Here is a 27,618-nt window from a genome sequence, read left to right as displayed (position 1 = left end):
CACACAGAAAATAAAGCACTGCACAAATAACTGGAGCAAACGAGAATGCACACATTTCAAAACAGGACTATGGCAAGTGGAGCACACTCAATATTACATGAAATGAACACACCAACATGACACACAAGTATGCATACAGCAAATACAGTAAAAACACACTCACACGCAGGCACGTCCGTACGAGCACACGCGCACACACACACACACACACACACACACACACACACACACACACACACACACACACACACACACACACACACAAACCAAATACCGTGTCAATATTAAATGTAACGCGTGGTCCAGGTGATGCTGCATCGACTCGAATGTCAGGCAAGTCATCCACTTCTCCCAGTCTGGAGCTGAAACAACAGATACCGTACATCATACACCCATCATCCTTTATGGTGTCTAGGGGACCATATTCACATACGCCTAAAGTGTTTTGGTGAATATGTAAAGTGTTTTTTTCATTCCTGTGTGCGTGTGATGTATCTAATGGCTAAATGTTTTTTCCTATAGTGTGTCTGAGTGTGAGAGAGAATGTGTGTATGTGTGTGTGTGTGTGTGTGTGTGTGTGTGTGTGTGTGTAAATAGATGATAGATAGATAGATAGATAGATACTTTATTGATCCCCAAGGGGAAATTCAAGAGGATGTGAGTGAGTGAGTGAGTCAGTAAGATAGTGTGTGCATGTGTGTGTGTGTGTGTGTGTGTGTGTGTGTGTGTGTTCACCTCTGTCTCTCCATCCTCTTCAAAGCAGGCCGGTTGCCTGCTGCCGAGATGCTCTTGGATCTGTTGTTGTAGCTGGGTTTGTAGCCCAGGCCCCACTTATCCTTCAGGGACGCAGCCTGAATGTGGACACCAGCACAGATATAATTTAAGCAGACTGAGGTGTGTTGATGCAGCTATTGTGAAGTGGGCTATGCATCACTACAGGTAAAGGTGTGTTGGTGCAGCTCTTGTGAAGTGGGCTATGCATCACTACAGGTAAAGGTGTGTTGGTGCAGCTCTTGTGAAGGGGGCTATGCATCACTACAGGTAAAGGTGTGTTGGTGCAGCTCTTGTGAAGTGGGCTATGCATCACTACAGGTAAAGGTGTGTTGGTGCAGCTCTTGTGAAGGGGGCTATGCATCACTACAGGTAAAGGTGTGTTGGTGCAGCTCTTGTGAAGGGGGCTATGCATCACTACAGGTAAAGGTGTGTTGGTGCAGCTCTTGTGAAGGGGGCTATGCATCACTACAGGTAAAGGTGTGTTGGTGCAGCTCTTGTGAAGGGGGCCACCCACCCTCATGCTGGAGCGCCGCAGCTTCTTGCGGACGTCCCGGCGGATGTCGTTGACCGCCACCGACTCCAGCTGCTGGTACCTCTGGATCTCCTGGTTTATGGTTCCCTCACTCGCCCCCAGTTTCCTTTCACACACGCAGACACACAGCTAGCATCAGTGACTGATCAGTAGAGGAGCTCAGTGTGGTTTAGGAACATACTGTGACCTAAGTTACAGTAACTGTAAGTTTATGTACTAATCATGGGGTCATGTTGGGGAAAGCTGAAGGTGGGGAGAAATTGGGGATCTTTAGCTTACTTGAGGTCATCGATGACCTTGGCTTGTTCGTTGAGCTCCCTGATGTCCACCAGCCTCTTTGTGAACTTCCTCCCTCGAGGGTCAATGATCTGATTACCCATAATCACCTGTCTTCTTGGGTCAATGGGCTCCTGGTGAACAGTCGACAGAAAAATAGAGATTACACAAGTGAACAGAGGAGTACCAAACTCAAGACACCATGTTGATCGAACACCCAAGAGGCATACCGATCAAGATACACCACTCTGAAATGAAAGCATGGACAGAGGGATGGATTCAAATATTTCCAAAGTCACTAGAGGAAAATATCCAAAGTTAGAGACAACCAACCACCCAAGACAGAACCATTGGCCAAAAACCCAGAGTCCAGCCAGCAAATGACCCATATGAGATGTATAGATATAACCATAAATAACAAGAATCACATGCCAAAGCCATCTTAAACATACAGCAGACATCATCTAAAACTGTCTCATATACATCATGTTTTACAGCTTATATAGTCTTGCAGATGATCCTGTATGTGCATTAAGGAAAATATACTTAGTACTCAGCGTTCCCTGGCAAAGAAAAATGACCAGTAGGTATACGTCAAGCCTCAAGTGACCAGTAGGTATAAGCCAAGTCTCAAGACACAGTTTGAAAAAGGAGACACACAGCCATGAAGGAGGCGGGAGAAAATATGAAACAGCCCCGGGGGGAAGAGAGGTTTGGAGGGAGTGGAGAAGAGAAGGGATGCTATAAGGGCATTCTACATACGCCGCTCCAGGAGAGGGGCCGAAGGCTCTCGGTCGTGTGCGCTCGTGTGGTGAGCGCCGGCTGGGTAAGGGGTATCTGTGGAACGTTAATAAATTCGGGCGGAGCGGAGCGGGGGGACTGCGTGGGGCTCAGTCCCAGGAGTCTGTCCATCATGCGCTTCCGGAAGGACACCCTCGGACTGAGGCTGCCCTCACGCTGAATGAAATATTAGTCATTGTTAATTGTTAACACACACATACACACACACACACACACACACACACACACACACAGACAGACAAAACCATTATGGAGATCTGCTTGTTTCAACAAACATCTGAAACAAACACACATACATACATGCAACCTAATGTAAGTATGTATGTCAACAGACATAGAAAAACACCACTCTTGTTGTATAAGTTCCAAGCATGCAGATCCAGATCAGACAGATCCATCTCACAGATCCATCAGAGCGTTAGATGGTGGTGGCTAGAACAAAATATATGGTTATGGCTTCGAGGCAAAATACATTCATATGTTCATGAATTCATATTTATAACTACCTGTTTTTACATTTTAAATACATTTACATTTTACAGCCTTTCACACTTCTATGCCTATTATTAATATCTACGTGGCTGTGCAAATTGCCCCTTGGGAATAAATAGGGTTTTGAATTGAACTGAATATAAAAAAACTGGAAGAAAATAAAGCAACTGAGAGAAAGGGTAGATATTATGGCAACTATATTATGGCTGTGGTTTTAAGTAAAGAGCTCATTATCAACTTAATAGAAATTTAGATAAAGTTAAATGACTGTGTATCTCATAAAGGGAAACAGGAAGACTGATTTCTCTCCCTCGGTGGACCTTGTTTGGGGTTAATATAGAGTTCAGCGTCTAGGGGTTTGAGGTCTGCACGCTCACCATGTGCACGGTGGGAGACATCCCGTCGCTCTCGTCCTCGTCAGACAGGTCAGCCATGTTGACGGAGTTGAGGTCGGCGATGTCGTCCGGGTCCTCTTCACCGGTCAGCGAGGTGAGCGTGATGCCCAGCGCGTTCAGGCGCTTGCCAATGTTGGGGTCCATGTGCACGTCAATACCGCACATCTTCCACAGGACGTTCAGAGTCCACTTCCCTGCACTGTTGCTGTCTGTGTGACACACAGGAGTACGCCAGTCTCAACACACACTCACAAATATATACTGACACAAATCCAAGACTTCTGCCATTCTTAGCTAACACTGAGTGTTCATTACATTTTCAATTACATTACATTGTCAGGCTACTGCACACTAGCGCAGCTCCTTAACCACTACACTACCACCGCCCTGATTGCCCCAACATGAATTAATACAACTTGATACTCACAAAGCACAAACAAGCACTCAGACAGAAAAAAAAAGACAAACAAACAGACAAACAAACACAGACATACCTGCAGCTGGCGCTCCAGTGGTCTTGGAGCAGACCTCATATGTGCCATCAGGAACAACACCTAACATGAGGACATGCAACAGGGGTTACTGTGATGGCTCGGTGCAATGCTTAATCAAACACATTCTGTATGAATGTGATTAGTGGTGAACCTTCAACATAAGTTAACTGCAGAATCCTATCCCATAATAAACTAGGTGATAAAGTCTTTGGAGAATAAATATTTTTCAGATGTGTTGACAGGTGTGAGCTGTGAAGTGGATTCTAAACAATCAAAGCAATGAGGCATTCAAATCTTTTTGAGCAAAGCCAAGGTAACAGGACCGTAAGGAAATGAACACTTGGAAGAAAGCCAAGGGGTGTATTTGTTGAAGTTTATAACATGTCTAACAACTTGCTGACTTCACCTTTAATGTGACACGATGATATTTAATACGCAACCATTTCACTTCCAAGTAACCTGGCCGATCTCCCAAATGTTCCATCAGTTGGCAGATTTGTTACAAAATCGTTGCCAGTTGGCATGAGGTGGAGACTAGGACACTGGAGGAGGCATACTGATTGTAATATCCCCATTGACCTCGTCTGCCGAGCTGGAGGCTGGCAGCACCACGGAGAGCTCCATCATCTTACTAACCCGGCGGGCTGGCAGGGGTCATTTCCCCCTCATCTGTCTGACTGCTCATCTGACTCCACAGAGGGCGGAGGAGATGGAGCTGTCCAAGGTGCTGACAGACACTATTTTAATAGGTCTCTCCGTGGGCTCCTCTTTTAAGATATATTTTCCCCTCAAAAGCTATATTCTCCTCGACGTGAAGACATTTTGCTCTTGCCCTTGCCTCGTTTCCCTCTCGCAGTCATATATTCTCCCCTGCACAAAAAATGTGTGTTTTTTGTTTTTAGCCGAGCTGAAAAAACCCCATGTGGACAAGAAGATATACTCATTCTGCTAATGTTCCTGTCAGGCACTGTGTGTGTGTGTGTGTGTGTGTGTGTGTGTGTGTGTGTGTGTGAAAAAGAGGGAGAGAGTGAGACAGACTGTGTGTTACTTACAGGCATTCATCACCATGTCACCGCGGAGTTCTGGTTTCCAGTCGTCCCAGGAGGTCTCGAATCCCTCGGCGAATCGGATGCAGAAGTTCTTAAAGTGGCCTTTGCTCACCAGGGACTCGGACGAGCAAGCAGTGATCAGTGTGCTCTCAATGGTCAACACCAGGGCTGAGCCGGTGTCAAAATCAATACTGTGATTGGCCTAAAGAGAGACACACAGGGCAATGTCAGCATACTGTAGTTTGTGTGTGTGTGTGTGTGTGTGTGGGTGTGTGTGTCAAAGACTAATTGGTTTACACATGCATTGTGTGTGAAGTCTGTGTGTGTGTGAGACTTTATGGTTTACACGTCTATTGTGTAAACTGCTTTGTGTGTGTGTGCGTGTGTGTGCGTGTGCGCGTGTGCGTGTCAAAGGCAGAGACTAATTGGTTTACACATACATTGTGTGTGAAGTCTGTGTCTGTGTGTGTGTGTGTGTGTGTGTGTGTGTGTGTGTGTGTGTGTGTGTGTGTGTGTGTGTGTGTGTGTGTGTGTGTATCAAAGGCAGAGACTAATTGGTTTACACATACATTATGTGTGTGTGTGTGTGTGTGTGTGTGTGTGTGTGTGTGTGTGTGTGTGTGTGTGTGTGTGTGTGTGTGTGTGTCACATGCATTATGTGTGAAGTCTGTGTGTGTGTTTGTGTGTGTGTGTGACTTGATGGCTTAAACATCTACTGTGTAAACTGTCTGTGTCTGTGTTACCGGTGTGCTACTGGTGATGGGCAGGCAGATGCCCAGGTCGTTGACGGTGAGCTGCAGGAAGAGGGTGCTGAAGGCCTGGACACTGGTCTGCTGGATGGCTGGCAGCTTGTCCACTACCTCTTTAGTGGCCACATGGATGTCCGAGTGCAGCTTCAGACTCTCAGACTTCCAGTTATCATACGCCGCCTTGTAGTTCAGCCAGAACAGCACGGCTACGACACACACACACACACACACACACACACACAAATATTGCAATATTTAAACAGAAACAGAGGCACCTTTCCAGCGTGATGCCCAGTACAGTGTTGCAACAATACTCATGGTCTGAATGTACCTCTGTCAAAAGCCACAGGGTGGGCAAAGATGATTGGTCGGTTTAGTGTGATGAGCACGGCCTCTTTGTCTGAGCAGCCACTGATCTCTTCCTGCAGGGCGTTCCGCAAGCCAATCCGAGTGCGGAAATATGCCACATGGTGGAAGTCGGAGCCCGCCTCTTCATAGACCTGTTCAGAGGACAAAAGTGTGTTTGTGTGTTGAGTTGTTATGCATTGCTTGGTATCTGTCTAGGTGGCTTAGCATATTACAAACGTGAGGGTAAGTGTGTGTGTGTCTCTGTGTGTGTCTCTGTGTGTGTGTGTGTGTGTGTGTGTGTGTGTGTGTGTGTGTGTGTGTGTGTGTATATAATCACCTGGTGCTTGACGATCTGTCCTAGAGCGAGGTGCAGATCCACCTGGCATTTCCCAAACAGCTTAAGGTAGCTGCTTCCTGTGGGAGTGGACTTGCACTGAATCCGATTGGACAGCTCAAGCTCAATCAAGCCGGTCTCAAAGCGCACGGCACGCATGGAGGGTGTGGTTGCGGTCACCTGGATCCCCTGTACAACAAACACACACGCAAATGCATATGATACGTGACGTTTACACAACCATTAAACATTATTCACATACTGTACATCTTTAAATCCATTCAAACTAATTCGGGATGCAAATACAAACACACATACCTTGAACATAAGGTTGACAGAGTATAGCAAGATTTTGGGCTTATCTCCATCGGTGGACACATCATGTTCATTCCACAGTGGGATTGGCTGCTCCCCTCCTGTCCACAAACAAACGCAAACATATAAACTTACTTCAACAGAACTGAACGTGTGCATTAATATAGATAGACCATAGCTTTTGGTGCTGTTGGACTACCAACAGAGAAAAAGATTTGGACTTCCACTTCAATACACATCCTGCTGTCATGGTTGCCATGGAAACTGACTGACCTGAGACTTTCTGGATGACCTCATTGACCTCCTTCATGAAGACCCTCTGCAGGAAGACCAGGTGATTCAGCAGGTCTGTGGTCAGGTTGTGTTCAAAGGACCCAATCTGTCAAGAGAGATGGGGAGCACATATTAGTACAATTCAGACACAAACCTCAAAGCCATGAACCTTTTGACATCTTGTCATATTTCTGCAACAACCTCTTATGCATTTGCCCTATTTCTCTCTCTCATACCCATCTCTCTCTCTCATCTTTCGGTGTTGCCAGTACACTATAAAGTGGCAAACGCAATCAAAAGTCTTGTACTATGTGGCGTTTTGTTTTAGGTTAAAACATCCAAAAATGACCAAGAAATAGCAACAGAATGGGAAAAAAATCATAATGTCAAAAACACCTAAGCTCTGTGTTGTCCTAATGTCCCTGTAAGTCTGCATGTAAACCAACTAGAGCAGGGCCGGCTCTCTTGTAATACTACGTTCTACCACATGAGGCCACTGTATTAAATAAAATGCAAGTGAAATCAAAAGTGCACCGTGGCTATTTGTTTGTTTGTTTGTTTGTTTCATTTAAAGCCATTTCAGCAACTAAGGCTATTTAATGGCCAGAGCATTGTGTGTTAGAGAAGTTTAAATATTTTTTTATAATCTATGTATGATATTCTAAAACTTTCATCAACCACATAATTTTGTTGATAAAGTTGTTGCTCTGTGGCTGAGTTCAAGACAACTGGAAACCTACAGGATTCCACATAGCTCCTTCAATTCATAACCCAAGTTGACTTGACCTCTAATACCTTCCCCTTTCTATCAGCACCTTACACCACACACACACAGGCTCACCTCAGCGACGCAGCGCAGGTAGTTGCCCTGCAGGTAGTTGCCGTGCTTAGTGGGCATCTCCTCAGGGGCCCAGATGTGCTCGGTGTGGCCCTCGTGCTCCTGGATGATGTACTCGCCAGACATGGTGACTGGCGGCAGCGTTAGGCTGGCAGAGGGCGGCATGGCGGACACGTCCACCGGCGGCACCTTGGACTGGAAGCACAGCTTGTGGTTGGGCAGCTCGAACGTGAACCTGGTCTGGGCACCTGGGATCGGATGCAGCAAATTAGTTACAGGAGGAACACTCTACTATGGTTTGGTTCAAATTGCAATGGATATGAGATTATCAGGTGTGTATGTGTGTATACATTTGAAGTGAGGGTATGTGTATGGATCATATGTATGGTTGGCGATCAATATGGATTTATCTGTGCGTGCATTATTTTTATACAGTTGCACACTCTCATTCTTAATTTACAAATTCGCAATTTATCGATCTTAACAGAATCACAAGTATACTACATTTAGCACCACAATAACACATCATAAAACACTCATCTGATTCTATCTATACATGCATATAATGTCAATAAATGCAGTGTGTGTGTGTATGTGTGTGTGCGTGTATGTATGTGTATGTGTGTGTGTGAGAGAATGAGTGAGTGAGTGAATGAGTGAGTGTGTGTATGTGTATGTGTGTGTGTGTGTGAGTGAGTGAATGAATGAGTGTGTGTGTGTGTGTGTGTGTGTGTGTGTGTGTGTGTGTGTGTGTGTGTGTGTGTGTGTGTGTGTGTGTGAGTGAGTGAGTGTGTGTGTGTGTGTGTGTGACTGTCTCACCGGTCATGCCATGGCTCTTCATGCGGCCCATCTTGTACTCGGCCTTGAGCGAGGGCAGCAGCGCGGCGCCGATGGTGATGCCGTCCAGCATGGCGCTGAACTTGAGCACGATGGGCTTCTTCTCCAGGCCCTCGGGCAGCTGGGGGAACTCGTTGGCCTCCACCGGCGTCTGGTTGATACTCGATGCCTTGTCCGACGGCTGCGGGGTCGGAGTGTCATCTCGGTTCGGGGGCGGGCTAGAGTGGATCGACAGCAGATCGGCCGTGAGACACAACTCCAGGGAAGCTACACCAGGTGCGTCACTGAAGCGTTCCATTCGTGACGCGTAAAATCCATTTTAGAAGAATGGTCTATTTTTTTCGAACGTACGCTCCGCCATCACGTCTGGTGTAGCTACTCTTTCATTGATTATAGTGGAAGCTAATTGCTGCAGCAGACACAACGCGAATGGAACGCTTCAGTTACGTGCCTGGTGTAGCTTAGCCCTTAGTCGGATGATGTTGAGATTATTATGTCTTTGCATCGACGAGGGATGCAGGTGGCTGGAGTTTTTATTAGGAGTACAGCATGTAGAAGGCAGTGTGACAAACTGAATAATGATGAGGGTATGCTGGTTCCCTCATCGGTCTTCATTTGCTGTCTGCCTGACACTCCTCTATGTCATCATTATTGCCCTCTGACGCTGACTGACCAAAAAATTGAAAGGCCTGCACAAATGCAGTCTCTCACATCCGTCTCAACTGTCAAGATGTCATGATGGCATTTCACTGACATTCTGTGTGTGTGAGAGAGCCAAGGGAAAGACAAAAGGTAGGTAGGCAGGTAGGTGTAGGAATGCGTGTGCATGTGTGTGTGTGCATACGTGTGTGTGTGTGTGAGTGCGTGCGTGCGTGGCTGTGTGCGTGCTCATGTATGGGTGTATGTATATGTATATGTGTGTGTGTGTGTGTGTGACAGAAAAAAATGTTTGTCATGTATGTCCTTGCCTGTGACAATAGAAATTTCAGTGTGTGTGTGTGTGCGCGACTATATGTGTGTGTCTCGGAGGAAATACTAGGGGGGGAGTAGTATAAACACCGGGTGAATTCGGACTTCCACATGACCGGTTATGTCGTTCAGATATACGGCCCCACAGTTTAACATCGGCAGAACCTCCGGTCTTACACGTATGTCTGAAAGCGCTTAGTGTGTGGTAGACTCACGTAGCGGAGGGCTGTCGGATGAGGTCAGAGATCTGCTTGGAGAGCTGGTGGGAGATGCGCACCATCATGCTGTGCAGCGTGGCCGGGTGCTGGGGGATGTTGATGAGGATGGCGCCCACCTTGCACACGGCCGCGTTGTTGGTCTTCAGGCCCCGCTGCGCGCTGTACAGAGCCTGCGACTTGGCAATGTTACACTTCACCACCGTCCTGAAACAAGCGCGCAAGCACACACAAAGTTAACAGGGATACACGCACATTACATGACACACAAACCAAATTGTTGATCACTTGTTGAATGATTGTGTAGCACACACACACACACACAAGTATATACACACACACATACATACATATACACAGATGTTATGAAATATGCAATGCAGACATAGTTGACCTAGCCATTCTTGAAGATGACAATGGAATATCCAGGGTTAGGACGCTACTGATGTGAGCTATACTGCTAATGTTAAAGGGGTCTTGTTAGCAAGCCTCATATAAAAACACAGTTCTGAGGAGCAGGCCAATTGGCAATGAAGCCATTTGCTCCTTTGGGGAGACACAGGGACTGCATGCTGACAGCGTGATCTTTGGGAGAGCGGACGTCAAGGACAGAAAACACTGAAGCAAGAACAAAGTGTATAATGTGTGACTTCTGCTCTCAGACCAGTGGCAAGACAGATGAAAATACACATGCACACACACAGTAAAACTCTTATTGTCATGCATGCAACCATGCATATATGTGCACACACACACACACGCACACAAAGCAAGAGTCATGGTTTCATGCATGCAACCATGCATTTATGTGCACATGCGCAAGCACACACACTCACACACACACACACACACAGTTCACTCATGCTATAATACACCTATTACATGTAACGAGAGACAGCCAAACACACAGATACAGTGACACAGTAAGACTGTAGGCTCCTCATGAATGAGATCGGCACAAAGACACTGTGTGAGGAAGAGACACAATGAGCATCGAGCACAGAGACACTGCGTGAGGGAGAGACACAATGAGCATCGAGCACAGAGACTGCATGAGTGCTGCCACATGGATTCACAGACAGACTGAAAAAAGACCACAAGGGGATCAGAGAGGCAGTGAGATGCATTAGAGAGGTGCTGCAGTGGAGAGAGAGAGAGAGAGAGAGAGAGAGAGAGAGAGAGAGAGAGAGAGAGAGAGAAGAAAGAAAGAAAGAAAGAAAGAAAAGAAGAAAGAAAGGAAGAAAGAGAGATAGAGAGAGAGAGAGAAAGAGAAAGAAAGAGAGATACATCAATAAAAGATGAAGACCGATGTGTGGCATGTGAGACTGAAGAGCTGGCACTGGCAGACAGCGTGAAGCAGAAGACCAGCGTGACCGTGGAGAGGGACAAGAAGGAGAAGAACACCACAACAACAGGGGAAGTGAAGAGGTGAGTGACCGTGGAGAGGGACAAGAAGGAGAAGAACACCACAACAACAGGGGAAGTGAAGAGGTGAGTGGCTGCAGTGGCTCATGGAGACTGGAGGAGGTTGGGGGGAGGGGAGGGAGAAAAGTGAACAACATACAAAAACTCCTGCTTGGCTGTGCTGGTAGGAGAGGTGGGGAAGTCCTCCAATCTACCCCAGAAAAAAAAGAGAGAGAGAGAAGGGAGAAGGTAGCAGAGGGCAAGAGAGAGAGAGAGAGAGCGAGAGAGAGAGAAAGAAATGTGAAGAGGTAAAATAGAGAAGGGACAAAAAGAAAGAAACAAAGAGAGAAGAAGAGGGAATAAAAGATTAATTTTCATCAAGAGCGGAGAGTTGGAAAAGAAAACCACGGCAATTCAAAACCAACTGCTGAAAAGAGAGAGAACGAGAGAGAGAGAGAGAAGCAATTACAATAACCAGGAAAACATGCACAAAGTAAACAGAAAAATCAGACGATTTTAAAACATGACCAACAAACCCTGAAAAAATGAATACTGAAAGTATGTATAAGTGTGTGAGAGAGAAAGGGAGAGCGAGATGTGTGTGTGTGTGTGTGTGTGTGTGTGTACCCTGCGTTGACATTTGACAACTGATTACTACATCCCCCATTGGAAAATGCGAGGTCACTGTTCACAAGTTAAAAGTCATTGATCGGTACTAACTGGATGTCTGGAGTGATGCCCTCTAGCAGGACGATGTTCACGCCGCCGATGTGAGATGACGCACAGGTCTCCGTCATCTTCTGGTGCAGGATATCTGCAAACAGACAGCAAGATTTCCCATCATGTAGTACTGCAGGCGGGTATAAAACACATAACATTCTGAGCTGGGAAATTTTCAGGGAATAATTGCATTGTACAGACAAATGTCTATGCTCTGCGTTGTTCCACTGAAGTTAGCAATCAAACCAGCTAGCACCAGGCCATCTCTCTTGTAATACCACGTTGTACCATGTGTGGCCGCTGTTTTAAATACACTGTATTAAATGTTCAGATCGAGGTCACCGATTACTGAAAAATGAAACCAATCAGTTCTACCTAGCTCAAGTTGCTGCAGTCAACAGCTAGAGCTGCAGGCAACTATAGTACTACACTCTGGGGGCATGAACATTGGGGGCTCATGAATAACCCCATAGTGTAGCACTGTGCTGTGTTCAAGACAACTCCAAGCTTACAAGTATACACAAAGCTGTGAGTGAATGTACAATACATTTTTTGTGGGCATGTGTATGTATCTGAGTGTTTGAGTGAGAGTGTGTCTGTAGCGGTAGCACGCTGTGTCTACTGCATGTGGTGATGTACACGGCGTTAAGTCAGTGTGTTTGTGAATACCCTTCATCTTCTCCTTGAGCGTGAAGCTGCCGTGGATCTTCTTGAGCTCTGCCTCCATGGTGAGGCCGCCGATGTCAGCCTCCAGGTGCGTGCGGTTCACCATGCCAACGCCGAACACGATCAGGGTCACGTGGTGCGGCTCGCTGCCGCCCAGGCTCCGCCTGCGACCCGGCCGACTGGGCGGGGACTCACCCTCCGACTCGATCACCAATCGGCACGGAGGATCCGTGGGGCTTCGTCCACCCTCTGCATTAGAGGAGAGAGTAAAGACATACACAGAATCAAATAAACCACACGCACTTACAGGCTTATTGTAAACTCTATTATATCTTGGCTTTTTCCTTGTCTTCTCTTCACAGGTTATTTTTAAGATGGTTCAAACAACTGGCTGTCACACACGGTCTGACCACTGGTTAAGATGCAAACCGCCGCCTATTTGTTGCCAGCATGCAATAATACTGTAAGCTGACAGGTTGCTGATTACACATGACACCCAGTAAGACGCTTAAGATCCATAATCAATTGATTCGATTCTGACTGATGGGTTCTCTCACCTAACAGGCCGTTCTCGGGGGACTCCTTGTCCAGGATGCCCGTGGGGTCCGATATGAGCGAGTAGAAGTTGAGCAGCTTGTACATGTTCTGCCAGCACTCGGCCGACGGCTCGCTCTGCTCCGACACCGTGATGGAGTCCGAGTCGTCCATCTGGATGGTCATGTGGTCGGCCACGTCGCGCGAGCCCTTCCGCGACACCTTGGACGTGCGGCGCTCCGAGCGGCCCAGCGTGTTCCGCCCACTCCTGGGCTCTCGCCGAGGCAGCGTGTCCAGCCCCGGGATGCCCGAGCTGGAGCTCACCCCTCCGCCGGACACTCCGCCCATGCCCCCTCCGACGCCTGCGCCCGCCCCGGACGCGGTAGTGCCCGAGCGCTTGCCCTTCTGCCCTCCGTGGCGCTGGACGGTGCCGTTGAGGCTCCCGCGGCTACTGCGGCTGAAGTCGGACGAGCGGAACTGGCGGTACGGACGCGCCTTGAAGGTGGGCGTGGGCGAGGCCGAGCCGGCCGTGTAGCGGCTCAGCTTGATGTCGGTCTGCGTGGCCTTGATCTGGTCGATCATGGTGCTGAACTGATGCACCAGGCGCACCAGGGCCATGTCCACGTGCTGGCGGATGGCCTGGCATGCCAGCGTAAAGTGGCAGTGGACGCTGGCGTGCGGCCGGCGGCTCAGCTCGTGGAAGGACGAGAGGCCGGCTGGCGCCGCCGACGACATGCACTTCTCCAGCACCACAGCGTTCAGGCTGAACGTCTCAATCATCAGCGCCGGCTTGAACTCCAGCGGAGGCAGGTTCACCATACCCTGCCTACAAACCCATACAGACACAGAGGTATTCATTTTAATACAAGATATTAATGCTTGTTAACTCACACACACACACACACACACTAAATTGACACTCACACTCTAAAGCGAAATTACTCCCTAAATATGAGTTATTATTAGTCATCCTTTTGCTCTGAAGCGATGCTAACTGACAGAGTAATTTCCCCATAATGTTGTGCTACAGTGTTTCCCCCACATGTACCTGCGAGCGCGTTTGTTCTTGCGGTCCTTGCTGGTGTCGGAGTCCACGATGTCGGCCCTGAGGCACTCCAGGGTGCCGCTAAAGGACAGGTGCTCCCCAAAGTACATCTTATAGCTGAAGGGAGGAGCGTCCTGCGGCTGGATGCCTGTGTGGCTCAGCAGTGGCTTAAACACAACCTACACACACACACACACACACACACACACACACACACACACACACACACACACACACACACACACACACACACACACACACACACACACACACACACACACACACACACACGACCACAGTTGCAGTGTGTTAGTTATACATGTGCGTTTCCTTTGTGTGGTGAATTTGTGCTTGTATGTGTGCGTGTGTGTGTGTGTGAGAGAGAGAGTGTGTGTGTGTGTACATACCTGCGCATCAGCGAGCTGTACTGCAGCAGGACACTGGTTGATCTCATCCACCTCCAGCAGGTCTTCCTGGCTGGTGCTGTGCTGGGAGTGTGTGTGCGTGTGCTGGGAGTGGGTGTCCAGTGTGTTCTGGTCACTGGACAACACCGTGTTAAAGTCTGACGCCGACGGGATGGTGGGGAGGACTCCTGTGGAGAGAGAGAGAGAGAGAGAGAGATAAAAATAAAGAAAGAGGGAGAAAGAGAAAGAAAGAGCGAGAGAGAGCGAGAGAGAGAAAGAAACAAACAAACAAAGAGAGGTAGAGAGAGAGAAAGTGGGAAACCGGGAGATGACAGAAAAATTTCATTACACAATCCATGCCTTTAATGTTGATCTTTGTTTTACACAACATATGATTGTCAGCCAGTGAGTTTTGCTAATTATCTTTCTCAAACACATACACACACACACACACACACACACCTCCTGTCTGCAGGCTGTTGTGTTGGGAGCGGTTGAGGGGAGACTCCTGGACATTGCCCCCGGTGCGGTTGCCTACGGCGTTGGACATCCAGTTGTAGAAGCTGACCGGAGAGGGCTCCGACAGCAGAGGGTGCTCTGTCAACACGTCAGCGCCCACACTGTTACCTAGGCAACACAAACACATACACATACAACTGAACTAGACATTCTGGAACAGTATTGCAATCATCTGTTAATATTTTTGTTTATGTGAACATTTTGTCTATTTCAGTCGTTTGTCAATCTGATTTTAGTAAGACACATGGCGACCTGTTTCATGTTTATGTGACTTATTGACTACACACAGAAACGTGTTTTTGTGTATGTATGTATGTATGTATGTGTCAGTTCATATTTAGTAACTGCATGAAAACACTCTCCAGTTGGTATGAATCATGCTACATTTTAATGTGTTCGTATTAGTGATGACATTTATGTGATTAGAGTGAGTCATCTGACATAATAATCTGTGTGTGAATGAGCATTCGTGTTTAAGGTTCACTGCATATTTACATCCAAGAAAACATATGTGTATGAGTGCATTCATGCATTCTCCTATGTGATCATGCAGTGGTGTGTGTGTGTGTGTGTGTGTGTGTGTACCGGTGCGTGTGAGCGAGCTGCTCTTGGCGGTGGTGGCCTCGTTGACGCGTGGGGGTGTGGCCTCCAGCAGGTTGTGTAGACTGGGGAAGCTTCCCGTCAGGTAGCTGAGGAGCGACTCCTTCCGAGGACTGTGATGACGGCAGGCCTGTCCGGCTGACGTGGGCGGGAGAGTCAGCGGCCGTGTCACCGCTGGTGTAGCTCAGAGACTGGTACGGGTGTGAGCCCTGAAAACAGACACACACACACACACACACACACACACACAATGGTAAACTGATTTATTCTCTAAATTCCGTGGTCAATTCTAGCTCTTATGGTGAGGTCATCACAAGCTTATTAGACATTTAAACAAATTCACACACACACACACACTCCTACCTTAATCCTAAGGGCTGACTCGCTGTGTGTGTGAGATTTGGAGAGTTTCCTCATGATCTCCACACCGCTCACAGGGGCTGAGTTTCCTGTCTGGGCTGGACGACTACACACACCTTCCAACAGCATTGTGTGCTCACTCACTGCGCCTGCACACACACACACACACACACACACACACACACACACACACACAACCATGAGCACATGAAGTGACACAAACAGAGAGAATATACAGTACACACAAAAGCACCATATGCACACACAAATATCCCATGAATAGAACTATGCCCATATTCAAGCCAACCACACTGTATGACTTGGATTTTTTTCTGTTAATATGTGACATGTGTAATGTATTTGTATCAACATGCAACACATTAGATCTCCTCCTCTGTGTGTGTGTGTGTGTGTGTGTGTGTGTGTGTGTGTGTGTGTGTGTGTGTGTGTGTGTGTCTCACCTGCGTCAAACTCAAACTCGGCGCCATCCGCGCTGGTATCACTCTGTATGTTGATACAGTCAGGCCCGAGGGTGGGCTCTGGGGGGAAAGGGGCGGGCTCCTTGGGCTTCGGCAACTGATTGGGTCGAATGGGACCAATCGCCTTAAAGCCCTGTGTCACCACAATGAACTTCATCCACTGACGTGCCAGCGCCACCAAACCTTTCTTCAGGGTCACCAGAGCAGGCAGACCATCATTCTGTCAGAAAGAAAGAGAGAAAGAAAAAAAGAGAGAAAGAAAGAAAGAAAGAACAAAAGAAAGAGAAAGAGAGAAAGAAAGAGAGACAGGGAGAGAGAGAAGAGAGAATTGTTTTCTTGTAATTTACTTTATAATTAAAGGAGTCATGTATTGGTTGTCCATTAAGTAAATCATCCCTGTGATGCCCCTACTGCCCCCACCCCCAGTGCTTCTGCCCGACCCCTCTCACCATGGTGGCGTCCTCTATGATAGTGTAGTCGGCCTGCTGCAGGTATCTGTGCAAGATGTTGCACAGCAGACAGGACGGGTCCTCATGCAAGAACCGAGAGCGCTTGGTCACGCGGTTATACTTGCTGCGGAACGGGATGTGGATGCTCTTTTTCTGTAAAGGGAACAGACAGACACACAGACAGACACACAGACAGAATCAATGAGAGAAATCCACTAGGAATGAAATACATAATACAGCTCTGTAAGTATATCATATTGATAGAAAGTATGCAATATGTATGTTGAGAAAGGTACAAAGTCTGAGTCTATGTATGTGTGTGTGTGTGTGTGTGTGTGTGTGTGAGCCTCACCTCCAGAGCCTCGGTCATGATGCAGCCCATGACAGCACACACGCGGAGGGTGGTCTCCATCTCCAGCTTCTGCAGGGAGGACTTCAGCTGGTCAATAGGAACCAGCCAGGCCCCAACGGCTGGAGTCGCTGTGCTCAGGAGATTCAGCTGCCTGATCACACAAACCAAAGAAGAGAGTGTTTCAAAGATGATGTGAGTGTGTCTGTGCGTGAAAAAAGTGTATTTATCTATCCTTGGATTGCTTTTGTGACTGCAAGTTTGTGGAGTAAGTAGAGTACAAGGCTGAACCAATTCTGTGTGCATACTGTATGTATATGGTTATCCAATCAAACTAACTTAAAAGTGTGAGTACCCCTATGTGTGTGTGTGTGTGTGTGTGCGCGTACCTGGCTTGCGCTGGGGAGTGCACGTTGGTGGGGGCAGCGAAGCTGAACCAGATCTCTTTAATGGTCAGCTTCATACTGCTGGAGTCAGGGGGCGGGGGCAACAGGGGGAGGTCCTTCTTCAGGTCATCAGACTCCACCCCTTCATCCTGCTCACAATCAGAAAAGCCAATCAGAACTCAGACTTAACAACCATCCACAAGAAACAGGCATCACAAACTAATATCTTGCCATTTCTAATTTCTGCAACGTTATTTTGAATAAAACATGAAAAATAACATGACATTGTAATGAAACTTGTGTTGTATACAGTATACTTAATCATGGTTTTGTTGCCATGGCAACTGATTTGCACCTGCTCGTCTGAGTCGGAGTTGATGTTGGGTTCTGAGGGGCTCTGGGCGTCGTTGGGCAGGTTGTCGTCGGAGACGTCTGTGCTGTAGCCGCTGCCAGTCTGGGAGCCGCTGGAACCGTTGGACTTGGAGGCGCCGCCTTTCACACAGCCGTCATTCCCACCCATCACCCCAAACGCACTGTAGAGGATGGCACCAGACTGACGACCACCTGCACACGCACGCACACACCACACAAATACACACACACACACACACACACACACACACACACACACACACACACCACACAAATACACACACACACACACACAAATGAGATGAGGCTGATTTGAAAAATCCTGCCAATCTCTCCAGAAAGTACACGCTAGGCTATTCTTTTTGATCCAAACATAACTCATAAAGCATGACCATTACAAACATGCGTCTTCATTTTCCCCAAGAGTGTAAAGTTAAGAGTGTTACCCTTGACGGTGAGGTTCTCGATGCCGCACTCAAACATGATCCAGCCCCACTTCTCCTGGGCTCCGGCCCGCGCGTGCTCGGGGGTCTGGTCAGTCACGTGCTCCGTGGTGATGGGGGGCTCCGTCTCGTCCACCAGGGCGAAGTCGTCCGTCTCCTCCAGGCTGAACAGCACTTTGGACTTCTCAAATGGAATGGCAGTGATGGCACAGGCTCCTAGATCTGTTCACACACAAACAAACACACACACACACACGCTTATTCAAATATTCCAAAATGTCTAAAGATTTAAACATGGCACAATCAATGTGTGTATACTGTATGTGTGTGTGTGTGTGTGTGTGTGTGTGTGTATTTGTGTGTATGTGTGTGTGTGTGTGTGTGTGTATACTGTATGTGTGTATGTGTGTGTGTGTGTGTGTGTGTGTGTGTGTGTGTGTGTGTGTGTGTGTGTGTGTGTGTATACTGTATGTGTGTATGTGTGTGTGTGTGTGTGTGTGTGTGTATGTGTGTGTGTGTATGTGTGTGTGTGTGTGTGTGTGTGTGTGTGTGTACCTGACGAGTTCAGGCCACGCAGCTGGCCGTGTATCCTGTGGACGTTGAGGCGAGCGGCGATCTCTTTGCCCTTTTCCACACCAGCGTTGGAGCGCAAGGAGCCACTCGACTGGGGAGCCATCTTGGAGGAGAACTTCTCCATCATCACCAACGTCTTTTCTGTGTCCTCCACGATACCCCTAAAGGAGCACACACACACACCATTACTCACTCATCAAGACCCATCACAACCAATGCCATCCCATGAATAAATGTTATGTTGTGTTATGATAGATAGATAGATAGATAGATAGATACATACTTTATTGATCCCCAAGGGGAAATTCAAGAATTATTGTTATTATTATTGTTAGAATGTTTCCATATGTTGCCCACTTCAGACTAACTGTGGAGTGTGTGTGTTACCTGTTCATGCGGAATTGAGTTCCGATTCTGTCGAAGCAGAGGGCCACCAGAGACACGTGTGTGAAGCTCTTATTAGTGGGGGAGCCCTCCTCTACAGACGCCTGAAGCACACACAGATTCACCTGCAACAACACAAAAACATCATACATCAAGCTCATGCATTAGTGCCGTGTTTCAGTGTTGGTGTTTCAACCTTTTTTGTGCCACGGCACACTTTTGACACTTAAAATGTCCCACGGCACACTAACATCCTGTGTGAAGAAAAAATAAACATACCATAGCCTAAAAATTCAAATAATACACAGATATGGCCTTATTATAGCTTCTATGCAAGACCTGCTCAATAAAACAAGCCCCCTCTGTTTCATTTGTAGGTGCCTATATCTAATTTAATTGTTATGAACTGGATATGTGATGATTCTGTGAATACTGGACATGAATTCAGACAGGTTGATACCATCCTAAAGCATGCATACACACTTTTTTAATATTGTATGTTTTTTGGATTTGTTTGTCATTCTTTGCATCAATGTGTGAGTCTGTATAAGTGTTGTCTAGCTCTGTGTAACTTATGGCTCCCAAATGCAAGACAAATTCCCCCTTGGGGCAATAAAGGTTTCATTCATTCATGGGGCCCCCGTTGTACAATGCCTGCATACCACAAATAGTGCAATCATACAATCAATGAGAGCATGTGGTTATAAGTTCTTTGACGCAACAGTTGCTTTTCTGGACCAGTGAGGGACATTTGGGTAATTTTCTGCGGCACACCTGATGATCTCTCACGGCACACTAGTGTGCCCCGGCACAGTGGTTGAAAAACACTGCATTAGTGGACTGATACACTATGGGCATGTACACACACACACACACACACACACACACACACACACACACACACAGAGTCCTGTCTGATCACACAAGCAGTACCTTGGGAATAGTGACATTGGCTTGGAGGCCCTTGATTTTCACATTGTCTGGTTTGACTGACAGGTCTGTCTGGCCGTGGGTAGTGGTCATTGAAGCTGGAGTCTCGGTCTTAGACAGCTTGTGCTCAGGTTTCTGCTGGGTCTGCAACAAGCAAACAAACAAATAAAACAACATATCTTTTATTAGATTTATCATTTATTAGAGTTTTTTTATCATATAATATTACATACCCACAAGGTTGCATGTGCTTGCCTATTTATGATTACTATATAAATACTATTATTAATTGTCCACATCTAATATGCACATGTTTGTTTGAGTGCTGGATACTCAATACTGTTTGTATATTCAATAGCTAGCAACATCACACTACCCAGTCTGTTGTGAGTGTGTCTGTGCTGCATATTGCATGCGTACATTGTTGCATATTGCATGCATGAGTGCAGTGTTTGAACTCACAGTGTCTGCAACAGTAGACTTGCTGAACTGGTAAGCCTCGTTCAGCACCCTTCCATGAAGGTCGTCCAGAATAGAGGCTGGGTGGCGAATACTTGCATAGTGCACCATGGACTCAATATACCTACAACACCACCCACACACACACACACACACAGCAACATTTCCAATTTAAAACATCTATGGTTCACTGATATTGCAGTAACTAATTGTGGACACATGCATTCACACCAACATTCCATTACAACACCAAATCGGTCTATACACCAAAGTATATACCAGCTAAATGGATATCTATCGCTCACACACACTCTCAGGTCACACACACACACCTGTCCAGCGCCTCTGCCACAAGAGGGGTGAGGACCACATTAACGGCTCCTTTGACCTCCACGATGGCGGTGGTCCTGGTCTGGGCCAGGGGCTGGTCCACCGTCCAGTCCTCTGTGGTGGTCTCCTCGTCTGTGTTGTCCATCGCCCGCTTGTCCAGAGGTGTGTAAGGAGTACTGCACACGCACACACACACACACACACACACACACACACACACACACACACACACACACAGGGTCAGCCAGACATAAGCACACATATACACACACACACACACAGAGGGTCAGCCAGACACACGCACACATATACACACGCACACAGGAGAGTATTGTGTGTGGTTGAAGCTGATGTTTGTAAATCTCCGCTAAAGGGGGAATGATTTGGAGCGAGTGTTTACCTGCTGCAGTCGCCCATCAGCTGCACTCCTCTGTCCAATAATGAACTGGCAGAGAGACCAGCTTTCACCATCTTTCAGGAAAACAACAAGCACACAGAGAGAGAGAGAGAAAAAAGAAAGAAAGAAAGAAAGAAAGAAAGAAAGAAAGAGAGAGAGAGAGAGAGAGAAGACATCCAGACAAAGAGAAAGTGTTTGTACTGTGACAATACTTGCATCCAAACTGACTTTATTTCCAAGCTAGCATTTACTACAGGATTGACAAAAGACATGCATTCATCTTGATCATTGTTTAAAAGGCAGACATGTTTGTGATATTAAAGATACAGATATTTGCTCTTAGTACTATCACTATGTGCTAGATCTTGAAACACACGCACACCAACCTTAAAGGAGGGTATGGACAGCTGATCAAAAGAGGCCGAGCTCTCCTCGCTGGTGGGAGTGTCCAGATCCAAGGGGCGGTGCAGCGACGACTTTGAGGTCCTCTTATTGGTGGGCTGCTTGACGGACCAGTTGGCAACGTGGTAGTGTGCCAGGTAGCTTTGGTAACACGCCATGAGGTGGGGCTGGGTGGTGAGCAGCCCCTGTTCGCCGCGCTCCGTCTCCACGGAGACCGCCTCCTCCTCGAGCGCGAGCGCCGAGACGAAGGACGCCTGCGAGGTGTGGCTGGGCAGCGGCAGTGGCCGCGGGTCTGAGGCGACGGACAGCGGGCCCTCCACGCTGTGGTAGATGGACGTGCGGCTCTGCACCTCCGACATGCACGGTGGCGGACACTGCTGCTGCCGGCGCCGCCGCTTGCGGCCCGGGTACGTGCCGGGCCCCTCGTCGCTGCTGATGGGCTCGAACTCCTCGTTGGCCGAGAAGTAGGCCTCGCTGTCGGCCACCGACATGGACGAGTCCACCGAGCGGTACTGGTGGAAGGTGCTGGAGTCGGCCGACGGCGTGAAGGGGAAGGAGCCGTAGCTGCGGCGCTGGCGCGGCGAGTCCAGCACGTTCTCGTCGCTGCGCGACACCTCGCTGCTGAACTGCACGCCCGACGACGCCGCCGCCTTCTCGGCGAACACGGCCGCTGACAGGCTCTTGGTGCTGCCCAGCCGTGCCGACTGGACGGATGACTGGCGCGTGAGCGGCGAGCGCAGCGGTGAGCGGAGAGGAGGACCGTCGGTGGCCAGGGGCTCGGGGGGTGACCCCATGATCCTGCAGGTGGACACAGCAACAAAGGCTACTTAACACTGCTCCAAAAAACACCAACTGAATCGTCTTCTTCCCATTCTGTTGATGTGTGCATTGTGTGTGTCCTGTCTGCTTGCCTGCCTCATCTGTGCTAGTGTATGTATGTGTGTGTGGTGTGTGTGTGTGTGTGTGTGTGTGTGTGTGTGTGTGTGTGTGTGTGTGTGTGTGTGTGTGTGTGTGTGCTCGTGTCCAGTGGCATGTGTGTGTGTGTGTGCGCGTGCGTCCTGTTTCTATTCCTGTGGTCTGTTGAGAGGACTGATGTGTGTTCAGTCAGTTAGTATAGCATACGTGTGTGTGTGTGTGTGTGTGTGTGTGTCCGTGTGTGAGTGTCCTGTGTTCAGTCTGTTAGTATAGTGTAAGTCTATCTGTGTAGTACAGTGAGGACTTTAGAATGGTAGAAACGATGGAATGTGCCAGTGCTAACTAGGGTACATGTTTGTGCATAATGACAAGAAAGAGAAAAAGACTTACTCTGTACTGGGGGTGGGGCTATCTCTTTCTCCAGCCAATAGGGGCAGAGCAGCACTGGAGGAGGAGTTTTCCTCTGAGGAAGAGGCGGAACTGTGAGAACGCTGGGGCACCTGCAGGCTCAGGAGCTGTTGGCTCTGCCTCTCGCCATTCACCAATGGGGCAGGAGAACAGGTGTCTCTATGGATACCAATACTCTTACCTGCAAACCAGATCAATCAGCATTAGCCTTGAGAAATACCAACCAATCAGCATCAGCCTCAGCAAAAAGCCAACCAATGACAGTGGGATACATAAATAATGCTTATGGTTATGTTTATGGTCATACCCTCTGAAAGCTTAGGAGTCTCCTTTGTGACGATTAGCTCTCCAGGGTGCAGCAGTGATTGGCCGTAGCACATGTCACTCTCGGCGCTGGTGCAGGAGAAGGCGGAGCTCGAGGAGGGAGTCATCTCGTCCAGGCGGAAGAAGTCCACACCGCCCGAAGAGCCGGCGAAGAAGCGGCAGCCGCCCAGACAGCCACAGCGAGTCCTGGTGCGCTTTAACTTCTCATCAGGCCACAGGAAATATAACCTACATCACAAACACACAAACGTTAGACAAACACACAAACACCAGACACATACAGACATGGCACACACACACACAACCTCCAGTGCTGCTCTGCCTCTATTGGCGTGTCATTATGCACAAACATGTACCCTAGTTAGCCCTGCACATTCCATCATTTCTACCATTCTAAAGTTCTCACTGTATTACACAGATAGACACTATACTAATAGACTGAACACACATTAGTCCTGTCAACAGGCCACAGGAATAGCAGCAGGACACACACACACACACACACACACACACACACACCTTTTGGTATACGCGTCGTGCAGCTCCAGGAAGCTCTTCTGCACTTCATACTTGGCAGGGTGGTCAGCAGCCAGCGCGATGTCGGCTGTCACCAGGTTAAAGGTAACGGAGCCGGCCTCCAGCCAATGGGAGCGGCGCAGAAGAGGCGGGGGCAGGCCCAGGCGCGCCCCCTCCTGCTGCTCGATGAACTGGCTGATGACCACCTCGTGCAGGGCGGCGCTGATGCCCTCCCCCACTGTGGCCGTGTGCAGGTTACAGGTGGCCACACGCACAGCGCCCGTCTGGGGGGGGCACACAAACATCAGGTCAGACACAACACACACTGCATTTATAGGCTACCTGTATAATGTATGTGACAAATAAACATTTGATTTGAGACACACACACACACACACACACACACACACACACACACACACACAAAGGGACACGTCCCTGACTAACATTGACATGTACAGTATTGCAGATGCTGTAGTGTAGTAAGCTCATATAGAACAGAGGTATTCAAAACAAGAGGTTAACGGTGGTTCTACATCTGTAGGCCTACACTTGCTCTCTCGTATGATGGAGGTGTGTTTGTGTGTCTTACCTTTATGTTGGCAGCACAGCCATGCTCCACAATGAAGAGCTGCACACCATCCATAGACAGGCGGGTCATGGTGTACTTCAGGTCCTCAGATGTTCGACATGGACCAGGCAGGGTTGCTGACTACAAACAGAGACAGACACAAAAAATATTTCGTTATGACTAGTACTAGTATTGATTCTCCATCTTGTGCGTCTTGTGTGTGTGTGTGTGTGTGTGCGTGTGTGTGTGTGTGTGATTGTGTGTGTGTGTTACCTTGGCGTCACACACTCTGCGGTCCACTCCGTGTTGGCAGGTGACCGATGGCTTTGGCTGCTCCAGCTGGAACTCCCGTGACATCACATGGAACACAAACGCCTCGCCCCATTCCAGTAAAGAGGCACACTACCACACACACACACACACACACACACACACACACACACACACACACACACATTATACACACCCTAAGACTCCCAGTTGCACAATTCAGCACACCTTAAGACCTCCAGTGGAATCATTGATTTAACAATGTCAAACTTAATTTGACTAGTCTAGGGGATGCAGGACTATGCTATGAAAATTAAATTAACTTGCCATTAACCTATATAAACTCTCAAAAGTATTTGAAAAGGCCATCTTGTTTGGACTCACTGAGTAGATAAAGGAACACACACACCACTTCTCTCTGCAGTGGTAGCACACAAATCCACATACTTCCACACACCAATGTAAACACACTCCCCCTCATTCAAACACACACACAAACACACACACACACACACACACGCACACACACACGCACACACACACACACACTCTCCCCCTGTCTTTTATTCTTTCACACACACACACACACACACACTCCTTGTCTTCCATACATACACAGACACACACACACACACACACAGACACACCACACACACCTGTGGCAGGGTGACTCTCCCAGTGAGGGCTCCGGCCTGCATGTCGATGAGCCAGGCGTACTCCAGTGTGTCGCTGCCTGCGGGCAGGCCCTCGGCGGAGAACATCGCGTGGGCGCGCATCTGCAGGCCCGACAGACTCAGGTGCCCGTCACGCAGCACACCGTCCACAGAGGGGCGCTACACACACAAATCACACACACACACATTCTCATCACTTCAGCGTTCAAGTTTGTCATCTATCTGCCAGACTGTACTGTGCAAAGCTGCAACTCTTTTTGTTTATATCTTACATATATCAACAGTCAAGAACATTTACATCCAGAGGTAAACCAATTAAAAACAACATATTTCCAACACACAGACACACACCTGGTAGTTGTCACTGACAAAAACATGTAGTGGTGAGAGGACCAGCTGCAGAAAAGTCTCCTTGTAGGTCTTCTTCATCTCAAAGCAGAGGCGCTCCATAAAGCCAGCTGGACCCTCAGGCCCATCACTGCTGCAGTGCTGTTATACACAGAGAGAGAGAGAGAGAGAGAGAGAGAGAGAGAGAGAGAGAGAGAGAGAGAGAGAGAGAGGAGAGAGAGAGAGGAGAGAGAGGAGAGAGAGAGGAGAGAGAGAGAGGAGAGAGAGAGAGAGAGAGAGAGAGAGAGAGAGAGAGAGAGAGAGAGAGAGTTATGAGTGTGTAGTTACAAGGAACACCAAAAGAAAAACATATGCGCAACTGGTGCACACATGCCTAGACAATACCTGGAAAACCGATACAAAAACTTCACACTGTTAGCTTCCTTCTTCCCCTCCCAACAGCATGCGCGTGTGTGTGGGGAAGTGCGAGTTCCCCTCTGCCACTGAGCATGTCTAGCTCGCTCTATTTAAGTCTCACAATGTTATCTTACAATGAGTTTCAATGAGAGTTGTGCAAATGCAAATCAAAGAGGTGTGTCATAGGTGTGTAAATAATAACAATAAGAAATTCAACCAAGCAGTGGTATAAACTGTACTCCACACAGGCATCTGCGTACGTGTGTGTGTGCGACTGCATGTATGTGTGTGTGTGTGTGTGTGTGTGTGTGTGTGTGTGTGTGTGTGTGTGTGTGCGCGCATGTGTACTGACTATGGGTAGGTGTCCGTGCACCCTGTGCAGGTTGATGAGGACGGTGATGTCCCAGGGTCTGAGGGAGAGCGGATGGGGCGTCTCCTTCTCCTCCACGGCCCCCGTCCACCCCAACGACGACGAACATGAGCTTAGCACGGGGCTGGACCCACACTCCTCAAAATCGGTGTACATGTCGTCCTCGCCGAAGTAGTTCTCCTAACCAGACACACACACACACACCAAAAAACAGACACCAAACACACACACACACACACACACACACACACACCAAAAACACACAACAAAAAGACACAACAAAAAGACACGCAAAGACAATGCATCAGTGGAGTAGGTAATGACACCATAATGAAGGACAAAAAAAAGCAGGACAACTTGAAGAGGTGGAATCAGAAAACTCAACTCATTTAATTTGCTCAAATGTCATGGACTTAGGTGTGTGAGAGTGTAGGTGTGTGTGTGTTTATATATAATATATATATGCGTGCACATGTGAAAGAGAATGTATGTGTGTGGATGTATGCAAATGAGTGTTAAATGCATGTATGTGTATTTATGTGCACATGCGTGTGTGGTTTACCTTTGGGTGTATGTGTGTGTACCTTTATAGAGATCAGTGCCTGCAGCAGTGGGCCGTAGAGAGTGATGTGTGACTCAGGACTCAGCTCCATCTCCACATGCAGCTTATCAGGAGGCAGCTCACTGGGGTCAGAGGTCATCCGTGGGGAGGGGGCGCTGGAGGGACCTGCTCTGGTGGCCTCAGAGCTGAGAGCATGGACTCCTCCATCTCCGACACTAGACACAGAAAGACCCGGAAATCATTATATTTTTATGACGCAACCACCAATATCAGAGACTAAAAAACCCGCGCAGTCTTCAGAAAACGGAATGCTACCAAACCAATCACTAGAGCTACACTGTGTTGAAAGGGGGGGGGGGGTTCCATTT

At 48.1% G+C, this 27,618-nt stretch overlaps 1 protein-coding gene across 1 annotated transcript in view; it reads right to left on the bottom strand.

Moving 5' to 3' along the window:
* The window catches only part of kiaa1109 (KIAA1109 ortholog), a 51,672-nt gene that overhangs the window by 15,039 nt on the left and 9,015 nt on the right, over positions 1-27,618 (bottom strand). Inside the window, 48 exon segments of the mRNA XM_042073169.1 lie at positions 275-362; positions 736-851; positions 1,289-1,412; positions 1,586-1,716; positions 3,253-3,479; positions 3,765-3,824; positions 4,817-5,015; positions 5,557-5,768; positions 5,894-6,062; positions 6,248-6,433; positions 6,563-6,660; positions 6,833-6,938; positions 7,674-7,918; positions 8,490-8,725; positions 9,692-9,898; positions 11,256-11,306; positions 11,816-11,909; positions 12,485-12,730; positions 13,039-13,841; positions 14,064-14,239; positions 14,468-14,652; positions 14,927-15,091; positions 15,569-15,705; positions 15,707-15,792; positions 15,947-16,092; positions 16,405-16,642; positions 16,872-17,024; positions 17,224-17,374; positions 17,610-17,755; positions 17,962-18,170; positions 18,425-18,643; positions 18,977-19,155; positions 19,382-19,503; positions 20,312-20,452; positions 20,771-20,891; positions 21,100-21,273; positions 21,498-21,568; positions 21,881-22,694; positions 23,202-23,400; positions 23,527-23,771; positions 24,063-24,343; positions 24,652-24,771; positions 24,904-25,032; positions 25,557-25,733; positions 25,926-26,063; positions 26,671-26,868; positions 27,273-27,412; positions 27,415-27,465. Of these exon segments, the coding sequence (XP_041929103.1) occupies positions 275-362; positions 736-851; positions 1,289-1,412; positions 1,586-1,716; positions 3,253-3,479; positions 3,765-3,824; positions 4,817-5,015; positions 5,557-5,768; positions 5,894-6,062; positions 6,248-6,433; positions 6,563-6,660; positions 6,833-6,938; positions 7,674-7,918; positions 8,490-8,725; positions 9,692-9,898; positions 11,256-11,306; positions 11,816-11,909; positions 12,485-12,730; positions 13,039-13,841; positions 14,064-14,239; positions 14,468-14,652; positions 14,927-15,091; positions 15,569-15,705; positions 15,707-15,792; positions 15,947-16,092; positions 16,405-16,642; positions 16,872-17,024; positions 17,224-17,374; positions 17,610-17,755; positions 17,962-18,170; positions 18,425-18,643; positions 18,977-19,155; positions 19,382-19,503; positions 20,312-20,452; positions 20,771-20,891; positions 21,100-21,273; positions 21,498-21,568; positions 21,881-22,694; positions 23,202-23,400; positions 23,527-23,771; positions 24,063-24,343; positions 24,652-24,771; positions 24,904-25,032; positions 25,557-25,733; positions 25,926-26,063; positions 26,671-26,868; positions 27,273-27,412; positions 27,415-27,465 (8,909 nt within the window).

Source organism: Alosa sapidissima, chromosome 19, assembly GCF_018492685.1.
Source record: "Alosa sapidissima isolate fAloSap1 chromosome 19, fAloSap1.pri, whole genome shotgun sequence".
Lineage (NCBI taxonomy): Eukaryota > Metazoa > Chordata > Actinopteri > Clupeiformes > Clupeidae > Alosa > Alosa sapidissima.
The sequence above is the reverse complement of the archived record's forward strand: the minus strand, read 5'-3'. Positions and strand labels throughout refer to the sequence as shown.